Below are 17,652 nucleotides of genomic sequence, written 5' to 3'. Positions count from 1 at the left end.
TTCATAGGTTCATTCATTCGTTCCTTCACTCTGTTTTGTTTCTGCATCAGCAGCTGACCAATCACAGCAAAGCAGGTTACGTTCGCGCATGCGCATTTGCGTCTGAATAATTTGTTGATGTCCTGTTTACGAGGATTGATTTAGTTCTTGCTTTTCCACTCAGTCTGATCCACAGGTTGATTTCCAGCAGGAAGCCGAGCGGAGCTCCAGGTTTCCTGCATGAGGGGCTGATGGAAGACGCCCGGGATCTGGTGAGGAGGCTGGGAGACATTTCAGGCCTGAGCTCGCGCTCCTCCTTTGTTGTTAGCCTTCAGGCTAAGCTAATGCTAGCGATAGATCATCTGTCTGAAAAGCGCCTAAAAAGGTCCAGCGAGGAAAATCAAGCTGACAGAAGTTCACTTTAATTTCTGGGTTTTATTAAAATGCAACAGAAATCTGCGCTTTAAAGGATAAAACTGCTCAGGAAAAGGAATAATGGAGCTAATCGGCTAGCTAGCGCTTCACGGTAAACTAGCATCCAGGCTGCTTTAAATAATAATTTAATGTTTGTTTTTATTGCACTTTTTCTTTCCTAATTGATTAAACACGATTAGATACCAGAACATCTTTATCTCTGAGGTTTTGACATCCTGAACTAAAGTGATGAGGAAGTTAGCATCTCATGTACTTTCATTTTCATCTTGACAAGTGAAAAGCAGACTGAGTTCAATATTGCAATAAAATAAAAAATCTATGATCAGATCGATTATTTGCCAAAATGTAAGGCTGTTAAATATTTGGAGGATCTGAAAGTTTTGTCTTCTTTCTGATCCATTTAGAGGCTCAGTCCAGTTCAGTTCAAATTCAGTTTATTTCTATAGAGCCAATTCACATCATGTCATCTCAGGTCACTTTCCAGGTCACCAGATCATACAGTCAGATTGATTCAAAGTTTTCTATTTAAGGAAAACCAGCTGATTGCATCGACTCATTGACTCTTCAGCAATCCCTCACGCTAAGCATGCTTGTAGCGACAGTGGAGAGGAAAAACTCTTTGAACCGGAAGAAGCCTCCAGCAGAACCAGGCTCAGAGTGAGCGGCCATCTGCTGAGGCCGACTGGGGTTCAAGGAGACAGAAGCAGACATAGAAAAAGAAGCATAGATACAAAAGGCAACTGTCAACCAGCTCCACAGGCGGCCCCGTCCAGGAAACACACAGCCAGGCAGACGAGCTCCGAGCCAGCTCCCATGTCAGAGGATGAAGAGAGCACATCCAGTTAGTCACAGTCAGAGAAACAGGACTACACTGAAAAACAGACCGATCTCCAACATCTAGAAACAAAGGTGTTGATGGCAGCAGCACAGCTGATATTTCTCTCCAGGATGGAGTCATAGCCAAACAGGAACAATTCAATTCAGTTTATTTATATAGCGCCAAATTCACAACACATGTCATCTCAAGGCACTTTACAGTTCAACCAGATCATACAGTCAAATTGATTCAAAGTGCTCTAAGGAAAACCAGTTGATTGCATTGACTTAAATACAATCCCTCGCGGATATGAGATCAAAATGCTCCCTCTTTCTTCTTCTCCATATTTCTTGATTAATTTCAGGATAAACCACAAAAGATCAGAGATTTTTTGGGCAGATGCGTTGTGTTGACAGATGCCCTTATAAACACAGATTAGTGTGTCAGTCAGCTTGAAACAGTTCCTCTATCGGTCACATGACTTTCCTGAAACGATACAGGGTTTTGCTGTCAGAGCTCGACACATGCGCCAGCGCATCAGTGTTGTTGTACCCATCACTAATTATTAATTACATTATTAGTGTTTTTACTATTATTCTGTTGTAGAAATTTTCTAATAAAAAAAAATTATATGGTTGGTGAAAATAAGAAAAGGTTGTGAAGAAAGAGAACATTTATAGTGAGAATGAAAAAGTACAAAGAACATGTTTGTATATTAATGTATTAAATCAAGACTAGAATGTTAATCTAGGTTTTATAGATCAGCTGAACCGTTTCACTGGCAGAGATTCAATCAGAGGCAGTGCTTGTTATATCTGATATCTGCTCATTTACAACATCTGAGTTAATCAGGTCCTCCTGTGGATGGATGTTAAATGAGCAAAGTGCTAGTTGGAGGCTGATTATGGACTGGGATAACCCTAGTTCCTCTTCCAGTAGTTCCTATTCCTGTATTTCCTAGTTCCTGTATTTCCTTGTTCCTTTACTATTGGGTCTGTCAGTCGGACCCTGAAGGACCTTTCCAGGTGTGCAGAGGTCCTGCAGGGTCTCACTCTGGTTTCTATTGTTTTGTTGAAGGCTGAGCGCGCTGCACGTTCAGAGAGGAAGCGAAGGGACTCGTTCGGGATGTTCGATGGCTACGACAGCTGCAGCGAGGAGTCCACCAGCAGCTCCAGCTCGGAGGACAGTGAGGATGACGTGGTTCCCTCCATCCCAGCCAGCCTGCCCATCATCAAGAACAACGGACAGGTCTACACCTACCCTGATGGCAAAGCTGGGATGGGTCAGTACCAGAACCTGCTTCTTTCTGTCATAGATCAGCATGGAAACCAGTTTGATTGTTTTGGTTAAAAGAACATCTGAAATCTGAGCAGTTCTGCCTTTTGGACCCAATGAACCGGAACCAAGCAGCTTCTCGTCTGTCCTTCAGCTGCTCATTTCCTCCTTTGCATCACAGAGTTAAAGGTGAACGCCGTTTTTTTTTACATTGGGCCCTTGATTGTACGTTATTACATCATGACCTACTCACCCATATGAGTTTTGTCTCATTTTGAGCTGTTCTGATGATATTCCGTTATTCTGTTATTATTATTCGGTTATATCCAAGTAACGTCTTCCTATGGGCAACGACTTGAAGGCAGAAACTAAACTGTTCATAATTTAGTCTTTATGGTACGCCAGCATTCATAACATGTAGGCGAATCACTGTCCCCCAGACATCCACCGTTATATTTTTTATATTTACATCTTTTAAAAACAAAGCAGAGTGTGTATGACATCATGCGGAGTTGTGACAGGCAGCCCGGGCCACAGGCGGCTACACTCTACCCTTTCTATTCATTCGGCTAGCTAGTTCAGATTAGCTAGCTGCTAGCTAATCTGAATCGTTCAATTCCATCTGGAGAGCGAGATCATCTGTGGTAGTAGCACTAGACATCTTCCAGGCATGTGAGTAAAACTAGCAGTAGTTCATTGGACAGGATGAATGAATGGTAGCCGGCGCACAGGGATGATATCATAAACGTCCTGCTTTGTTTTTAAAAGATATAAATACAAAAAATATAACGGCAGTTGTCTGGGGGACAGTGATTCGCCTACATGTAATGAATCCTGGCGTACCATAAAGAATAAATTGTGAACAGTTTAGTTTGTGCCTTCAAGTCGTTGCCCATAGGAAGACGTTACTTGGATATAACCTAACAGAATATCTTCAGAACGGCTCCAAATGACACAAAACTCATATGGGTGAGTAGAACATGATGTAATAACGTAAAATCAAGGGCCCAATTTAAAAAAAAAAAACGGCGTTCCCCTTTAAAAGAGGATTCCATAGATTCGGTCCTGCTTTTTATTGAACTCAGTTTAGTTTGAACATTTGCTTTTTATCTAAATATTCCATTTATTTTATAAAGATGATTTTTCATGGTATTTCTTGGTTCTCTACTCTTGTTTCTGATCGTTGCAGCTACTTGTGAGATGTGTGGGATGATTGGCGTTCGAGATGCGTTTTATTCCAAAACCAAACGCTTCTGCAGCGTTTCCTGTTCCAGGAGCTATTCGTCCAACTCTAAGAAAGCCAGCATCCTGGCTCGGCTGCAGGTAACCCTGTTAGATGTAGCGCCGGCCGTAGGTTCCCGCTTCCTCCCACCTTTACTGATACTCACTTTCTTCTGTTTGTCAAGGGCAAGCCACCAACAAAGAAAGCTAAAGTCCTGCAGAAACAGCCTCTCATGGCAAAGCTGGCAGCTTATGCTCAGTACCAAGCCAGTCAACAGAACCAAGCCAAGGCCAAGTCTGGTGAGTCAGCAAACAGCGTTTCAGGTGTTTAAAGGTTAGCTGAGCTGTCATCTCACTGGAGATCTGCACCTCCTGCTTAGTGGTGCCGGCAGAGAGCTTCGACTGGGGGCGCTACATCTGCAGCAGTAACACGGCGGGAGCTCCTGTCAGCTGCTTCAAACACGTGAGTGGAAGCTGGACATGGTCTTCTTACAGAGGGGGGAACTCTGGGCTGAGTGTCCTGATTTCTCTCTACCTTCAGGCCCCCATGGGGACGTGCTGGGGAGACATAGAAGAAGGAGTTCGGATTGAAGTTCCAAACTCTGACACCAACCTCTCCACCAAGGTCTACTGGATAGCAGAGATCATAAAGCTGGCAGGTAAGGCAGCCAGGTGGTTAGCATGGATTACACGGCTAACCAGGAGGGTAATGACCCGTGACTAGGAATGACTTTTCATGAAGAATGATTAGAAAGCAAGTTGTAGAAGAGAAATGGTTTGAAATGTCTCAAATTAATCAAACTACAGAGAATTCATCCTAAAATCATTTTAAAAGTGGAACAGAACAAATCCCAATAAAATGCTGGACTTCAAAGTAATTTATCGCATGTCTTGCTCTGAGATCAGGTTAGGGCAGAACCTGGAGTCCTAATGATGTGACTCTGAGTCTATGGAACTGACCAATCACATACTGGATCTGTTGATTGAGCCAAAAGCTCTTATTGTCTTATCTGAATTTTTTTTTTTATGAACGTCTTAACCTGTGACTGTAGCGTTGACCCATTGGGGGGCAGACACCTGGATCCTTCTGAGTTATCAGGCTGGTTTCTCAGCATTAACTGTAGAATCGTAGCCATCAGAGAAGTCTTAGCGCCAAAATGCAGGATGATTAAAAAAACCTAGTTATTCTTATCTTCTCCATGCATCAGTAACAGACGGACACCCCTAGGTCAGCCCTTGTCCACCAATCATCAGAGCCTCTGGATATTCTAGTGGCTGCAGTAAGGTCAGCCATTTTTATCCAGCTGATGTCCTCTGGACGCTTTGGCCTTCTGGACATTTGGCCCTCTTGTCGCACAGCCATCTGGACGCTTTGGCCCTCTGGAAACTCGGCCCTCTGGATGCTTTGGCCCTCTGGAAACTCGGCCCTCTGGAAACTCGGCCCTCTGGAAACTCAGCCCTCTGGATGCTTTGGCCCTCTGGACGCATTGGCCCTCTGGACGCTTTGGTCTTCTGGACATTTGGCCCTCTTGTCGCACAGCCCTCTGGACGCTTTGGCCCTCTGGAAACTCGGCCCTCTGGATGCTTTGGCCCTCTGGAAACTCGGCCCTCTGGAAACTCGGCCCTCTGGAAACTCGGCCCTCTGGAAACTCAGCCCTCTGGATGCTTTGGCCCTCTGGACGCATTGGCCCTCTGGACGCTTTGGTCTTCTGGACATTTGGCCCTCTTGTCGCACAGCCCTCTGGACGCTTTGGCCCTCTGGAAACTCGGCCCTCTGGATGCTTTGGCCCTCTGGAAACTCGGCCCTCTGGAAACTCGGCCCTCTGGATGCTTTGGCCCTCTGGATGCTTTGGCCCTCTGGACACATTGGCCCTCTGGACACATTGGCCCTCTGGACGCTTTGGCCCTCTGGACACATTGGCCCTCTGGACACATTGGCCCTCTGGACGCTTTGGCCCTCTGGACACATTGGCCCTCTGGACGCCTTGGCCCTCTTGTCGCGTGGCCCTCTGGACGCTTTGGCCCTCTGGACGCTTTGGCCCTCTGGATGCTTTGGCCCTCTGGAAACTCGGCCCTCTGGAAACTCGGCCCTCTGGACGCTTTGGCCCTCTGGACGCTTTGGCCCTCTGGACACATTGGCCCTCTGGACACATTGGCCCTCTGGACACATTGGCCCTCTGGACGCTTTGGCCCTCTGGACACATTGGCCCTCTGGACGCCTTGGCCCTCTTGTCGCGTGGCCCTCTGGACGCCTTGGCCCTCTTGTCGCGTGGCCCTCTGGACGCTTTGGCCCTCTTGTCACATGGCCCTCTGGACATTTGGCCCTCTGGACGCCTTGGCCCTCTGGACGCTTTGGCCCTCTGGACAAATTGGCCCTCTGGACGCTTTGGCCCTCTGGACACATTGGCCCTCTGGACGCCTTGGCCCTCTTGTCGCGTGGCCCTCTGGACGCCTTGGCCCTCTTGTCGCGTGGCCCTCTGGACGCTTTGGCCCTCTTGTCACATGGCCCTCTGGACATTTGGCCCTCTGGACGCCTTGGCCCTCTGGACGCTTTGGCCCTCTGGACAAATTGGCCCTCTGGACGCCTTGGCCCTCTTGTCGCGTGGCCCTCTGGACGCTTTGGCCCTCTGGACGCTTTGGCCCTCTTGTCACATGGCCCTCTGGACGCTTTGGCCCTCTTGACGCTTTGGCCCTCTGGTCGCTTCGGCCCTCTGGTCGCTTGGCCCTCTTGTCGCGCATCCCTCTGGATGTTCGCCGCATTTTTTAAACTTTGCAGTTTAACTCCTTGATATTAAATTATTTTTCATAAGCAGAATGTCTTTAGAAGTGATGACAGCTTGCAGGTAGCGTCTGTCTCCCCACATAACTTCTGGATCTGCTTTACTGATTGGCTGATGCTCCGGCGTCCAGCAGCAAACGTTCAATTCCCTGAACTTCAGGGTTAATGCTTGGATCCGATGCGGTGTTCCTGATGCTCTGATGCGTTGCCGCCTATAGAATCTGCATGTCCATCAGATGTTAGACCTTAGAACCTTGATGAATAGCTTTTATTCTTAAGTCTGATAATTGGAGTAAATTCCACAAATTCTCTGAGCTTAGAAATGAAGAAGCTCTAAGAAGCTTGATGAATGCGGCTCCTGGGCAATAAGTTAAAGTGACTTAGGCTCTTTGTTCATCATAAAATCAAAGAAGCTGTTTTCAAAGGAGACATAAAACATAATAACTGAACTGTTGCTCTGTTGCTTTGCAGGATTTAAGGCCCTGCTCAGGTATGAGGGCTTCGACAACGACACCAGTAAGGACTTCTGGTGTAATCTCTGCGTCCCTGAGGTGCACCCAGTGGGTTGGTGTGCTTCCAGCAACAAACCGCTTGTACCTCCTAGAAGTGAGCGTTGCTTTTCAGCCATTAGAAGTTGCTCAGGCTGAATGTTGGCTCTAACTTTCCTCTCACCTGCAGGCATTCAGCACAAGTACTCTAACTGGAAAGCCTTTCTTGTGAAACGTCTCACTGGATCCAAAACGCTGCCGACGGACTTTAGTGCCAAGGTGAAGCTTCAGGCCTCGTCTGATGAAGGCCTCCTAGATCAGCTGCAGGAAGCTCATCGTCATTTTCCTCCCTGTAGGTTCGAGAAAACATGCAGTTCCCGTTTAAGAAGCTAATGCGGGTGGAGGTGGTGGATAAGAATTACCTGTGCCGGACACGGGTGGCTCTGGTGGAGCAGGTGATTGGAGGGCGCCTCAGGCTGGTCTATGAGGACGATGGCCTGGATGACTTCTGGTGCCACATGTACAGCCCCCTGATCCACAACATCGGCTGGTCTCGGAGCATCGGCCACCGCTTCAAACGATCTGGTGGGAACTGGAATCATTAAGCACTGCTTTGCAGGGTCAGTGGGGCCCTACAGGAACCCTGGTCCTCAGGAGCCCTGCTGAGCGTCTAGAACATGGCGAAGGGAGGAGCCTCAGAGATCAGCAAATTAAAAGCTTAACTTGGGTCCACAGAGCAGCAGAGGCCCCTTTATTGAAAACTGGTTAACCATGAAATCAGGGAAAGGTTTCTGTTTCATGAAGAAAGTTTCCTCAACCTGTTTCTGTTACCGTGGTAACTCTCCCCGCAGAGCAAACCTGATCAGCAGCAGGTTTTCCTCCATAGACACGGTGTCCTCTGGCTCCGCCCTCCTTAGAGCCAATCACCCTTTATTTCCTGATTAATCTGCAGATTTTTATCCTATTTTCTGTGTGAATTAATCAGTCAGTAAATCTGTTAGGTGTTAAAAGCACAAACATATCGCGTCTTTTAAACGAGGATCCAATCAAAGAAATAAATCGCATTAATTCACTGAGAATTTAGTATTTATAGAGAGAGGATTCTCAAAGCGCGTCTAGATGTCCTTTGTATTCAGAAAGTTCTCTTCCTCAGCGTTTCTCCTCCCCATCCATCCATCAGACTTCCAGACCTGATCCGTCCTCATTAGCAGCAGAACTGGATTATATCAGGGAGAGAACACTGATAACAGCGTTATAGAAATCGCCTATCGAGTATTTACTGAAAGACAGGATTAACCTGAGTAGGAACCAATGAGATGATGAATAGGTCCTTCCTGATAGAACGATTTTATCCTTTACCTGCTGACAGGGGATTTCACCTAAATGGAAACATTGATTCCCCATTGTTCAATCAATAGACTCGTTATGTTATCATGGTTACAACAGACTATGGCAAGCAGGTTTGATATTTATTATTTTGTACGAAAATACATTTCAGATCTCATAAATACAAACTGCTAAATGTCAAAATGCCTTTTAGAATGTGGAAACATCTCTAGGTATATTCATTCTTAGGAGTGTCATTTTATTTTTTAATTTCTGAAATTCAGTTTCTGCTGCTAACATGTAATATCCTTTTTAGTGATCTACAAATGGAACAAGAGAGAGGGGAGTGCTGTTAAATGTTCCTGTCGTCATGGCAAATGTTGATAGTGTCCCTTTAGTGGTGACCAGTGGTTCAGTCACCTGGCACCAGTTGGACCAGTTTGTGCTCACTGGAACCTCTGCTTCATCCAGATGCTTCAATGTTGAACTGATGTTTAATATCTTGGATCTAAATCCAACTTTTTGCTGAGTCGTCTTTACGACTTGTCATGGTGCTGCGTCTCCATGGAAACGGATGAACCATCAGGGTGTTTCACCGTTTTAGTTTTTTTGATGAGTGCCTCTGTTTTCTAACTATTTCAGTGATTTAATCTTTGTTATTTTTGGCTCATAAAAGCTTTTTGTTTCCTCAGATGTCGCCAAGAAAGCTGAAGGTCAGGTCGACGCCCCTGCACAGCTCTTTCAGAAGGTAGCGCCACTAGCCGAAACCCTTCAGTAGAACAAAGGTAGAAAAGCTCTGTTGCTCCGGTTCGACGGTTCCCATGGCGATAGAGGAGGTTGGGGGGGTTCTGGTGACGGTTGGAGTTTGATGCTTTGTGACCTGAATGGTTCTCCTCCTGCAGTCAGGCCCTACTGGTCTGAGACCTGCAGACTGGTTTTAGTCTGAATGATGCAGACTTTATCATCACACTGCAGACCCTGCTGCTGTTGGTCACTAAAGGACAGTGATCCTTCGTTGTCTTTTATCAAACACTTACCACCTCTTCCTCCACCATATCCATCCTGATCTCTTGGTCTCCGGTTTTAGCGGGAACAGCTAAAACCTGGTTTTGGGTGAATTCTTTGGATGAAGTGAGGTCTTCAGCAGGACCGGCTGCAGCTTTAGGGTTCGGCTATGGAGAGAAGACCAGCTCCACCACTGCGCCTCTAACAAACCAGTCCAAGCTGGATATAGCCTGATGTCTCTGGGTTTGGTCAATTAATGGTGTTTCTAGTTTAAGGCTGATTAACCAACAGGCTCGGGGTGGATTGCTACCTGCCAACATGGCCGACAGCTTCCAGATTATCTGTCTTTGGTTAAGGATACCCTGCTTTGTTCCATTTAACAGCCAGTCAGTGGCTGTGTCCCACCATCCTCCCTGACCTCTGACCCCTCCATCACTATATAGATCTGAACTTTATAGTGAACTCCTGTCGGTCACGTAACTCTGCCTCTCCATGGGGTGCCTGCGGCATCTTTGTTAGTCGGGCTGCTGTGACAACAAATCCCATAATGCTTTACGAGGAGAGCTCTCCACGCAAAGCATCTGCTCGTGTATTGACCATAGATGAGCAACACTTGGCAAGGTGTATTGTGGGAAATTTCAAGTGTACTGTTATTTTATCCACTAGACGTTGGTGCTTTGATCTAAAATGGCAAAACCAGTGGTTAGGGAGGACGTTTGGAAGTCAGTGTTTCCTCAGAAACTAGTCTGCTTTAGCCTCTTCGATACCTCAGAAGCAGATCATTTCACCATGTGCTGTTTTCCTCTGTGTTATCCAGGTGAAAGATGTGGACCAGAGTGACGATTGGTTCAAAGACGGGATGAAGCTGGAAGCCATCGACCCCCTCAACCTCTCAGCCATCTGTGTCGCCACAGTAAAAAAGGTCGGCACGGCGACCGGACGTCGGCAAAGCGTCGTCCTCAGGAGGAAGCTCATGCTTGTTCTCTGTGCAGGTGTTGGCAGACGGTTACCTCATGATTGGAATCGATGGCTCGGAGGCCGTGGACGGCTCCGACTGGTTCTGCTACCACGGCCTGTCCCCCTCCATCTTCCCCGTTGGCTTTTGTGAGATCAACAGCATTGAGCTCACGCCTCCTAAAGGTACCTGATCTTGGTGGTCCTGTGACCCGACCCAGCTTTATAAAAAAACACTTTGAGTTTCACTAAGGCCTAAGGGGGGGTCGGTCAGCCTCTGGTAGCTTGAGCCGCCCAGCCGAGCGCTCAGCGCTGCTTCAGCTGACCGGTGTCCATTGCACTTCAATCCAGGACCAGCGAGGCCCTCAAGGGTCCGGGAACACCCGAGGCCGTCGAAGGTCTGGGACCGGCGAGGGTCCGGTTCCGGCGAGGCCCTCGAGGGTCCGGCGAGGCCGGCGAGGGTCCGGTTCCGGCGAGGCCCTCAAGGGACCGGCGAGGGTCCGGTTCCGGCGAGGCCCTCAAAGGTCTCGGACCAGATTAGATTATGCATAAAGAAAACATCTTGTAGTGAAATGAGTGACTGAGGGAGTAAAGAGAGGACGTGCCATGGAGGGAATTTAACAGGTCAGACGTATGATTTCTTATAATTTATTTAATCGATTAATCTGATTATTAATAATCGATTAATAATCAGATAGCTACAGGTTCCTTAGAGAAGAATTTTTGCTAAATTAAACCAGGTGAAACTAAAACTTTTCCACTTGAGGAGTTCTGGATTATAGAGCAGATTTGCAGATATTTTGATCTTAAATGCGAAATGTTTATATATTCTTTTTACATTATTGGTATAATTGCTGCTCTAAGTGGATCCGTCAGCTAAAGGAATGTCTCTGTACTCCAATTAACGATTATTAAATTAGTTGATGATTATTTCAATAACCGATTAATTTGATTAATTGTTTCAGCAGTAATATAATTGTTATCAACACTATTACTGTGGAACAAAGGAGGTGAGACGGTATATAGCGCCATCATCAGGATACCTGCTAGTTCTCATAGCATCCAGCAGATGGCGCCATTCTAAACCATCAGACTGGAGCTTGACATCGGGTTTTAGCCAGTCTAGTGAAAGTGGTTCCTTGGTTCCTTTTGAAATGACATCACTAGAAGTTTCCGGGTCAGGCGCTCCAGACAGCCGAGAAAACGGCGCTTTGCCTCCAGCATCAGAACGATGCAACACGCCATCATGGTAGATTCAGGGTGGAGCTAAGTGACCAATCTTAACCTCCAGGGCAGAAAAATGTCTGTATTAAAAAGGGGAACCTGTGCCTGCAGCGCCACCCAGTGGTGGATCCCATCCAGAGAAAGGGTGAAATAGTGTCTGGAAGAGACGGTGCTGAGGCTGTTGTCTGATGTTCTAACCAATGTTTTCTAGAACCTGTTTGTTGTGGTTCTCTGTTCTCCAGGCTTCACTAAGCTGCCATTTAAATGGTTTGACTACCTCAGAGAAACGGGCTCAGTGGCTGCTCCTGTCAGACTCTTTAACAAGGTTAGACTCTCTCATTAAAACACTTCTTCTTCTTTTCCTTCCTTCTTTCTTTCTTTTCTTCTTTTTCTTCAGCTTTTTTCTTTTTCTTCCTTCTTTCTGCTTTCGTCTCTTTCTTCTTCTTCTGTGGGCTGTGTCCATCAGTTCCTCGCTTGCCTTGCAGGAAGTTCCCAATCATGGTTTCCGGATAGGCATGAAGCTGGAGGCCGTGGATTTGATGGAGCCACGGCTGGTGTGTGTTGCCACGGTGACCAGGATCGTGCACCGGCTACTGAGGATCCACTTTGACGGCTGGGAGGATGAGTATGACCAGTGGGTGGACTGCGAGTCTCCGGACCTGTACCCGGTGGGCTGGTGTCAGCTGACGGGCTACCAGCTGCAGCCGCCGGCCTCTCAGGGTAAGAACACCACCAGGAGATGCACTCCCCACTGATCCAGGACCATCTCAGATCTCAGTCAGGTTCTGTTCATGAACACAGGATCTTAACGATGAGTTTGAGTCGTTCTTTAAGAAAAACTTTGCTTTCAGGTCACAGAGACGCGCCGCTGTCCGTCCCCAAGCAGAAGAAGAAGACTGCTCAGTACAAAGGACAGAAGAAAAGTCAGTGAGCCTCCATCTTCCTCCTCTTCTTGTCTCTTCTCTTTCCATCTCTCCTCTTCCCATCTCCCCTCTTCCCGTCTGGAACCTGCTGGATCAAACCGGTTCTGTCCCATTGGACGCCGTAGACAGACAGCAGCTGAAGGTCTCTGCGTTCTCCACTAGTGAGGAGTTTTTCTCTCTTGGAGATCAAGGTGGCGTCGTTTACTCTTCTTTGCCCGTAGCGCCTGAGAACAGCTGTGATTGGTGGGCGGGGGCGGGTATGGTTCAGCAGGAGGAGCTGAGATGTTCCCCTCTAGTGTTTTTGGGTGGCGCTTTAGCTAGAGACTGTCCCAGAACCAGAACTGAGCTTTGGACCTGTTTGGTTTAGTCAGACGGCGTCTGCAGCCGTGGGAGGTGATGGGCCTCTCCTTCTGTTGGACCTTGTAGGTTCCCCTCATCAGGAGGATGATGGTCCAACTAGAAGTGTCTATGTCCAGAAGGTCTGTTGAACGGAAACGTTCAAAGAGAAACCATCTGGACCTGGTCCCAGTGTCTCAGCGGTGGTTCTGTTTTGGCTCCCAGAACCTGGATGAGCCGTAGATGTTGTGCTGTAGGACATCCGGGTTGGAACCGCCCAGATGGGTCCAGCTTACCAGGGGCCGGTTCAGACAGGTTCGGTTCTTGTTTGTGGTGGGGGCTTTAAACTTCTACTTTCCTCTTGGTTCCACTTGAACGTCTTCTCTGACCCAATGAGCCCCTGGTAGCTGACCCAGTTCTGGCCTGGTGTTTAGAGAGGAGGATCCTGATTGGTGGACGGTCAGGCAGGAGGAGGAGGAGGAGCTTCTCAGGAGATGAAGAGCAGAGTCCACCCAGTTACCATGTCCAGGGGCCTGCGGGGCCCCGGGCCGGCCTCCACCAACCAGGTAACCCCGCCGTCTGGTGCCGGGCGGGGACGTGGAGCACGGACGACCCGCGGAAGAGACGCCCTGCTGGTGGAGGAGGTTCTGAGGTGCTAACGTTCTGCTGTCCCCCTGCAGAGTCTCTGCTGAGGACCAAGGAGGACTTGATGGCCGACGTGGACGAGCTGACCTTCGCCCACGGAACCTCCGACCAGGAGAGCAACGGGTCGGGCAGCTACTACATCAAGCAGGAGCCGTGAGGCGACCCGGTCCAGGAGGAGGTCCGACCATCTGCCACCACACTGAGAAGCATTTAATGAGCCAGTTCTGCTCCGGCCCGGTTTGGGCCTCAGAGCCTGAGGAGAACCTTCTGCTTCTCTGCTCCAGAACCTTCTGGGCGGACCGCGGACCTTTGGTTTGTTTATAGTACTTGAAGCTTGGATTGGACTTTCTGCTGTTTTTGTCTTTGTTGCATTAATGTTGGGATCCAGAACTCGGTGGTTCTGGTCCCAGTCCCAGGTGTACATAGGACCGGTTCCGAGAGCTCAGCTTCACCCCTTGTTTTCAGGTCCGGTTCCCTCAGCATTAATACAGAACTTGCTCTGACACAAATTCAGGCCCAGCTGCTTTCCCTCCAGAACTCCTTCTTGTTTCCATGACGACCGGCGCCGGTTCAGGGAAACGCATCATTTTGATCGCGAAAGGTTCTGAATCAGCTGCTGGGATCAGACACTTAAAAACCGGGCCGCTTCTCCGGATCAGGACCATTTCTGCTGCTTTAGGCAGCATTCAGCATAGATCTATAATAACCAGATGTTTACGCTGTTTCTCTACTACCTCGTGATGCCAGCAGCTCATGGATCAACCAATCATCTGTCGCCTTTTATGCAACGATTCCTGATCCTGACTGACCAGAACCAAACATGGACCCGTTTCAGAGTTATGCAATAACAGAGCAAATCTATTTAGAAATATCCTTTATCCCTGCATTGTAGAACTCTAACCAATAGATCTAGCTGTGATTGTTCTGTTCGAGTCCGGAACCGGCGCCACTCTTTCCTGCTGAGAAATCGAAGATGTTTATATTTGTGACATTTTTTGGTGAGAAAATATATTTCAGATTCTGATTTGTCGGATCTAGTTTTTTATTTGGACCAAGTTTCTGATTCAGAGGAAGAACCTTTCCAGCAGCTTCAGCTTCTGATAAATGTTTTCTATAGTCCTTCCAACAACCTTCAGAACATCGACTGTTAATCCAAAGGAAGATTCCTCAGTCCAGAACCAGATGCAATGATACTTTTTAGCAATAATTTAAAGAGGTTGAAACAAATAAAATGAATTAGTGGTCAAAAAAAAAAAATCTGTAAAGGACAAAAAATTGAGTTTATGTTGATTAACTTCCTTCCTCAGGTCTACTTTGAATTTTTGTGTTTTTCATGGTTCCTGCTTTCTTCTGAAAAACAGAATGGCTCAACTTCCTGTTGGAAGTGGCTCAACTTCCTGTTGGAAGTGGCTCAACTTCCTGTTGGAAGTGGCTCAACTTCCTGTTGGAAGTGGCTCAACTTCCTGTTGGAGTGGCTCAACTTCCTGTTGGAGTGGGTCAACTTCCTGTTGGAAGGGGGTCAACTTCCTGTTGGAAGGGGGTCAACTTCCTGTTGGAAGGGGCTCAACTTCCTGTTGGAGTGGGATCACTTCCTGTTGGAATGGAAGGACTTCCTGTTGGTGGGGATCACTTCCTGTTTGAGACTTTAGAGCATTGTTGGGTGCATCAGAACTGCTTCCTCCCCAGGATCTGATTTTCATCCCTCCTTTATTTGGTTCCCTCCAGCTTGGAGTTTATTTTAGCCACTCAGAACCGGTTTGGACCCGCTTTGCCACGCCCACCTCGGATGAATGTAGAAGGTTCTGGACCCATTTATTCAGACCAACCAAGAACTGAAAACGAGATGTTTTGGTTTGAGCCGGTCAGAATCAGAACCTTTGTGACGCTTCTGCATCTTAAAGCTTTTATTGTTGAACATTTATTATTAGGAGCTAAATTCAGACGGAAACGGGTTTTATTTTGATTTTAAGGCGATTCGTTTCCTCGGCTGGTTTTTCGTTCCCCCTCCCAGATACTAACACGGGTCTTTTGTAGGTAATAGCCCTCAAATGAAATCATGATATGATGGTGCTATATTTACATATATATATATATATACCTATATATATATTTATATTTGATAAGAATGACTTATTGTGTTGTTATTGTCAGAAGATAATTGTTAATTGTTGAGTTTTCAAATAATGGGACTAATGGGAGTAAAAATCTATTTTGGATACAAATAAAAAAAGTGGTAATTTAGTGCTGTGATGAACCTTTGATAGACTTTGTAAATAAAACTATTGTTGGACCAACTTTAATAGATGGTTTCTGTTTTCCTCGTGTTACAAGATGTTCTCCGCATGGCTGTGAAAGTTCATCTGGTGGTTTTTGTAACTTTTACACTGAATAAAGAGCTTATTGCATCCAGTGCTGGAAACCCTGCTTTTCTCTTTACTTCTGCATAAAAGTAAAGGGGGGGGATGGGGGCAGAGGAAGACTCAGGTGGAGGCCCAGAGGAAGACCTGGGGGGAGGTCCAGAGGGAGGCCCAGGGGGAGACTTGGGAGGCCCAGAGGAAGACCCAGGGGGAGGCCAAGAGGGAGACCCAGAGGAAGACCCAGGGGTAGATCAAGAGGGAGGCGCAGGGGAGGGCCAGAGGAAGACCCAGGGGGAGGCTAAGAGGGAGACTCAGGGGGAGGCCCAGAGGAAGACCCAGGGGGAGGCCAAGAGGGAGACTCAGGGGGAGGCCCAGAGGAAGACCCAAGGGGAGACCCAGGACAGGCTGAAGGGACTGTTTCTGGACTGACCTGGGAGCGCCTTAGGATTCCCCCGGAGGAGCTGGATCAAGTGTCCGGAGAGAGGGAGGTCTGGGCCTCCCTACTGAAAATGCTACCCCCGCGAACCGACCCCGGATAAGAGGAAGAAGATGGATGGATGGATGGATGGTCTGTCTGTCTGTAAATCCACATCTTCCATAAAAGTTAGTTTCTCCTCCACAGCTGTGGTCCAATCGGGTCTGTTATGGACCTGTTGGGATTTTTTACCCACCAATAGGAAAATATTCTTCTTATAATTGTGTTGAAATGGTTTCTCACTGCCTGATCTTCAGCCCATATAAAGGCCGCCATTATTTTCACCAAACAGCAGAAACTTGCTTTTTATTCACCAACATCATGTTTCCCTTTTTTGGAGCTGAACTCTAAAAGCTGATTATATTTTTCCATCCAAACTCGTTCCATGTTGGAATACTGAGGTTGTGAGTTCAACACCCATAGCCTGCCATGCTGACTCTGAGCCAGACCCCACACTGCTCCCTGGGTGCCGCACAATGGCAGCCCACTGCTCCCCAAGGGATGACTTAAATGCAGAGGGTAAATTTCTCCATTGTGAACTCACAAAAGTTCATTTTGTTTTCCATTGTTGTAAAATATTTCTCCATCTGCGTTGCCGACTTACTCTGAGCTTCTGCACAGCCTGCTCTATCTCAGACCTGTTCCACCCACCAAGAAGAGTCTGAAATATTTCTAAGGCCCTGAAATCGTCTGTCCTCCTCTAACAGAGATCACTTTACTTTATTTACCCTTTTTCTGTCCACTCCTTAAATATAACATCCATTCTGTTGGGTTGAAAATGCAAGTTATAACCTATTTTAACTCCAGATCCAAAAAGGTTCCTTAACTTGTTTTCATTTATTATCCTGTGCCAGGTTTTGATTGGTAGCTGCTCCTTTAATTGGCTGAATGACCCTGATTGCTATTATTGCTTGTAACCAGACACCACTGGTTGTCTGACTTTCTTTCCTCTTTAGCTTAAAAGATGGATTATAGATGTCGATCTGTTTCTGTGCTGCTTGAGAACAATTTTCCATTTGGGATCAAGTCTCTGAGTATCAAGTTACACGGTAAATCACAGTAAATAAGCGTCCCCATTGGTTTTGTAATTAGTAAATCAGAAATAGGATTAGAAAGCCTGCGCGTTGCACTTGGAGCAGCATAAATGTTTCTAAAAGTAATCCCTGTTACAACGTTCGTCCTTCTTTGGACAGACATAAAATCTGTTTTCAATCGCACTCCTAAAGAAATATTATGTTAACTTCGTCTTTTTCATCTAGCTTAGAATCATACATGTGTTGATAAGACTTAGACAGATTTATTTTTCATTTTGTTTACACAAGTCTAAAACAAAAATAAATTTTGTTTGGAAACAGCTCTCTGGACAATTTCATCTTTTTTAAAAGTGCAGCCTTGAAAAATAGTAAAAAAAAA

General features: G+C 46.9%; 1 protein-coding gene across 3 annotated transcripts; it reads left to right on the top strand.

Annotated features, from left to right (window-relative positions):
* The first annotated feature begins 76 nt into the window (after positions 1–76).
* On the top strand, positions 77–15,826 carry mbtd1 (mbt domain containing 1). 3 transcript variants are annotated; one of them, XR_005280077.1, is made up of 18 exons: positions 77–251; positions 2,309–2,513; positions 3,696–3,829; positions 3,913–4,027; positions 4,108–4,190; positions 4,269–4,386; positions 6,978–7,112; positions 7,185–7,273; positions 7,351–7,579; positions 9,013–9,068; positions 10,143–10,247; positions 10,318–10,465; positions 11,746–11,828; positions 11,989–12,223; positions 12,355–12,426; positions 13,197–13,328; positions 13,443–14,857; positions 14,945–15,826. XR_005280077.1 is itself a non-coding variant. In XM_038277784.1 (17 exons), exons 1-17 carry the CDS (start codon positions 231–233, stop codon positions 13,562–13,564), a joined length of 2,082 nt encoding a protein of 693 aa, XP_038133712.1. In that variant the 5' UTR covers positions 77–230; the 3' UTR covers positions 13,565–15,826. The 3 variants fall into 3 exon arrangements, 2 of the variants coding, with proteins under 2 accessions (XP_038133712.1, XP_038133713.1); XM_038277784.1 differs by having other exon boundaries at positions 13,443–15,826; XM_038277785.1 differs by lacking the exon at positions 13,197–13,328 and having other exon boundaries at positions 78–251; positions 13,443–15,826.
* The last annotated feature ends 1,826 nt before the right edge of the window (positions 15,827–17,652 follow it).

Source organism: Cyprinodon tularosa, unplaced genomic scaffold, assembly GCF_016077235.1.
Source record: "Cyprinodon tularosa strain WSP-4 unplaced genomic scaffold, ASM1607723v1 ctg1344, whole genome shotgun sequence".
NCBI lineage: Eukaryota > Metazoa > Chordata > Actinopteri > Cyprinodontiformes > Cyprinodontidae > Cyprinodon > Cyprinodon tularosa.
This window is presented reverse-complemented; position numbering and strand designations above follow the sequence as displayed.

Excerpts from the sequence above, each read along its gene's own strand:
- mbtd1 (XM_038277784.1), top strand. The coding sequence starts at position 231 with ATGGAAGACGCCCGGGATCTG. Across the intron at positions 9,069-10,142 it reads CTGCACAGCTCTTTCAGAAG|GTGAAAGATGTGGACCAGAG; the intron begins GTAGCGCCACTA and ends TGTGTTATCCAG. Across the intron at positions 11,829-11,988 it reads CTGTCAGACTCTTTAACAAG|GAAGTTCCCAATCATGGTTT; the intron begins GTTAGACTCTCT and ends CTTGCCTTGCAG.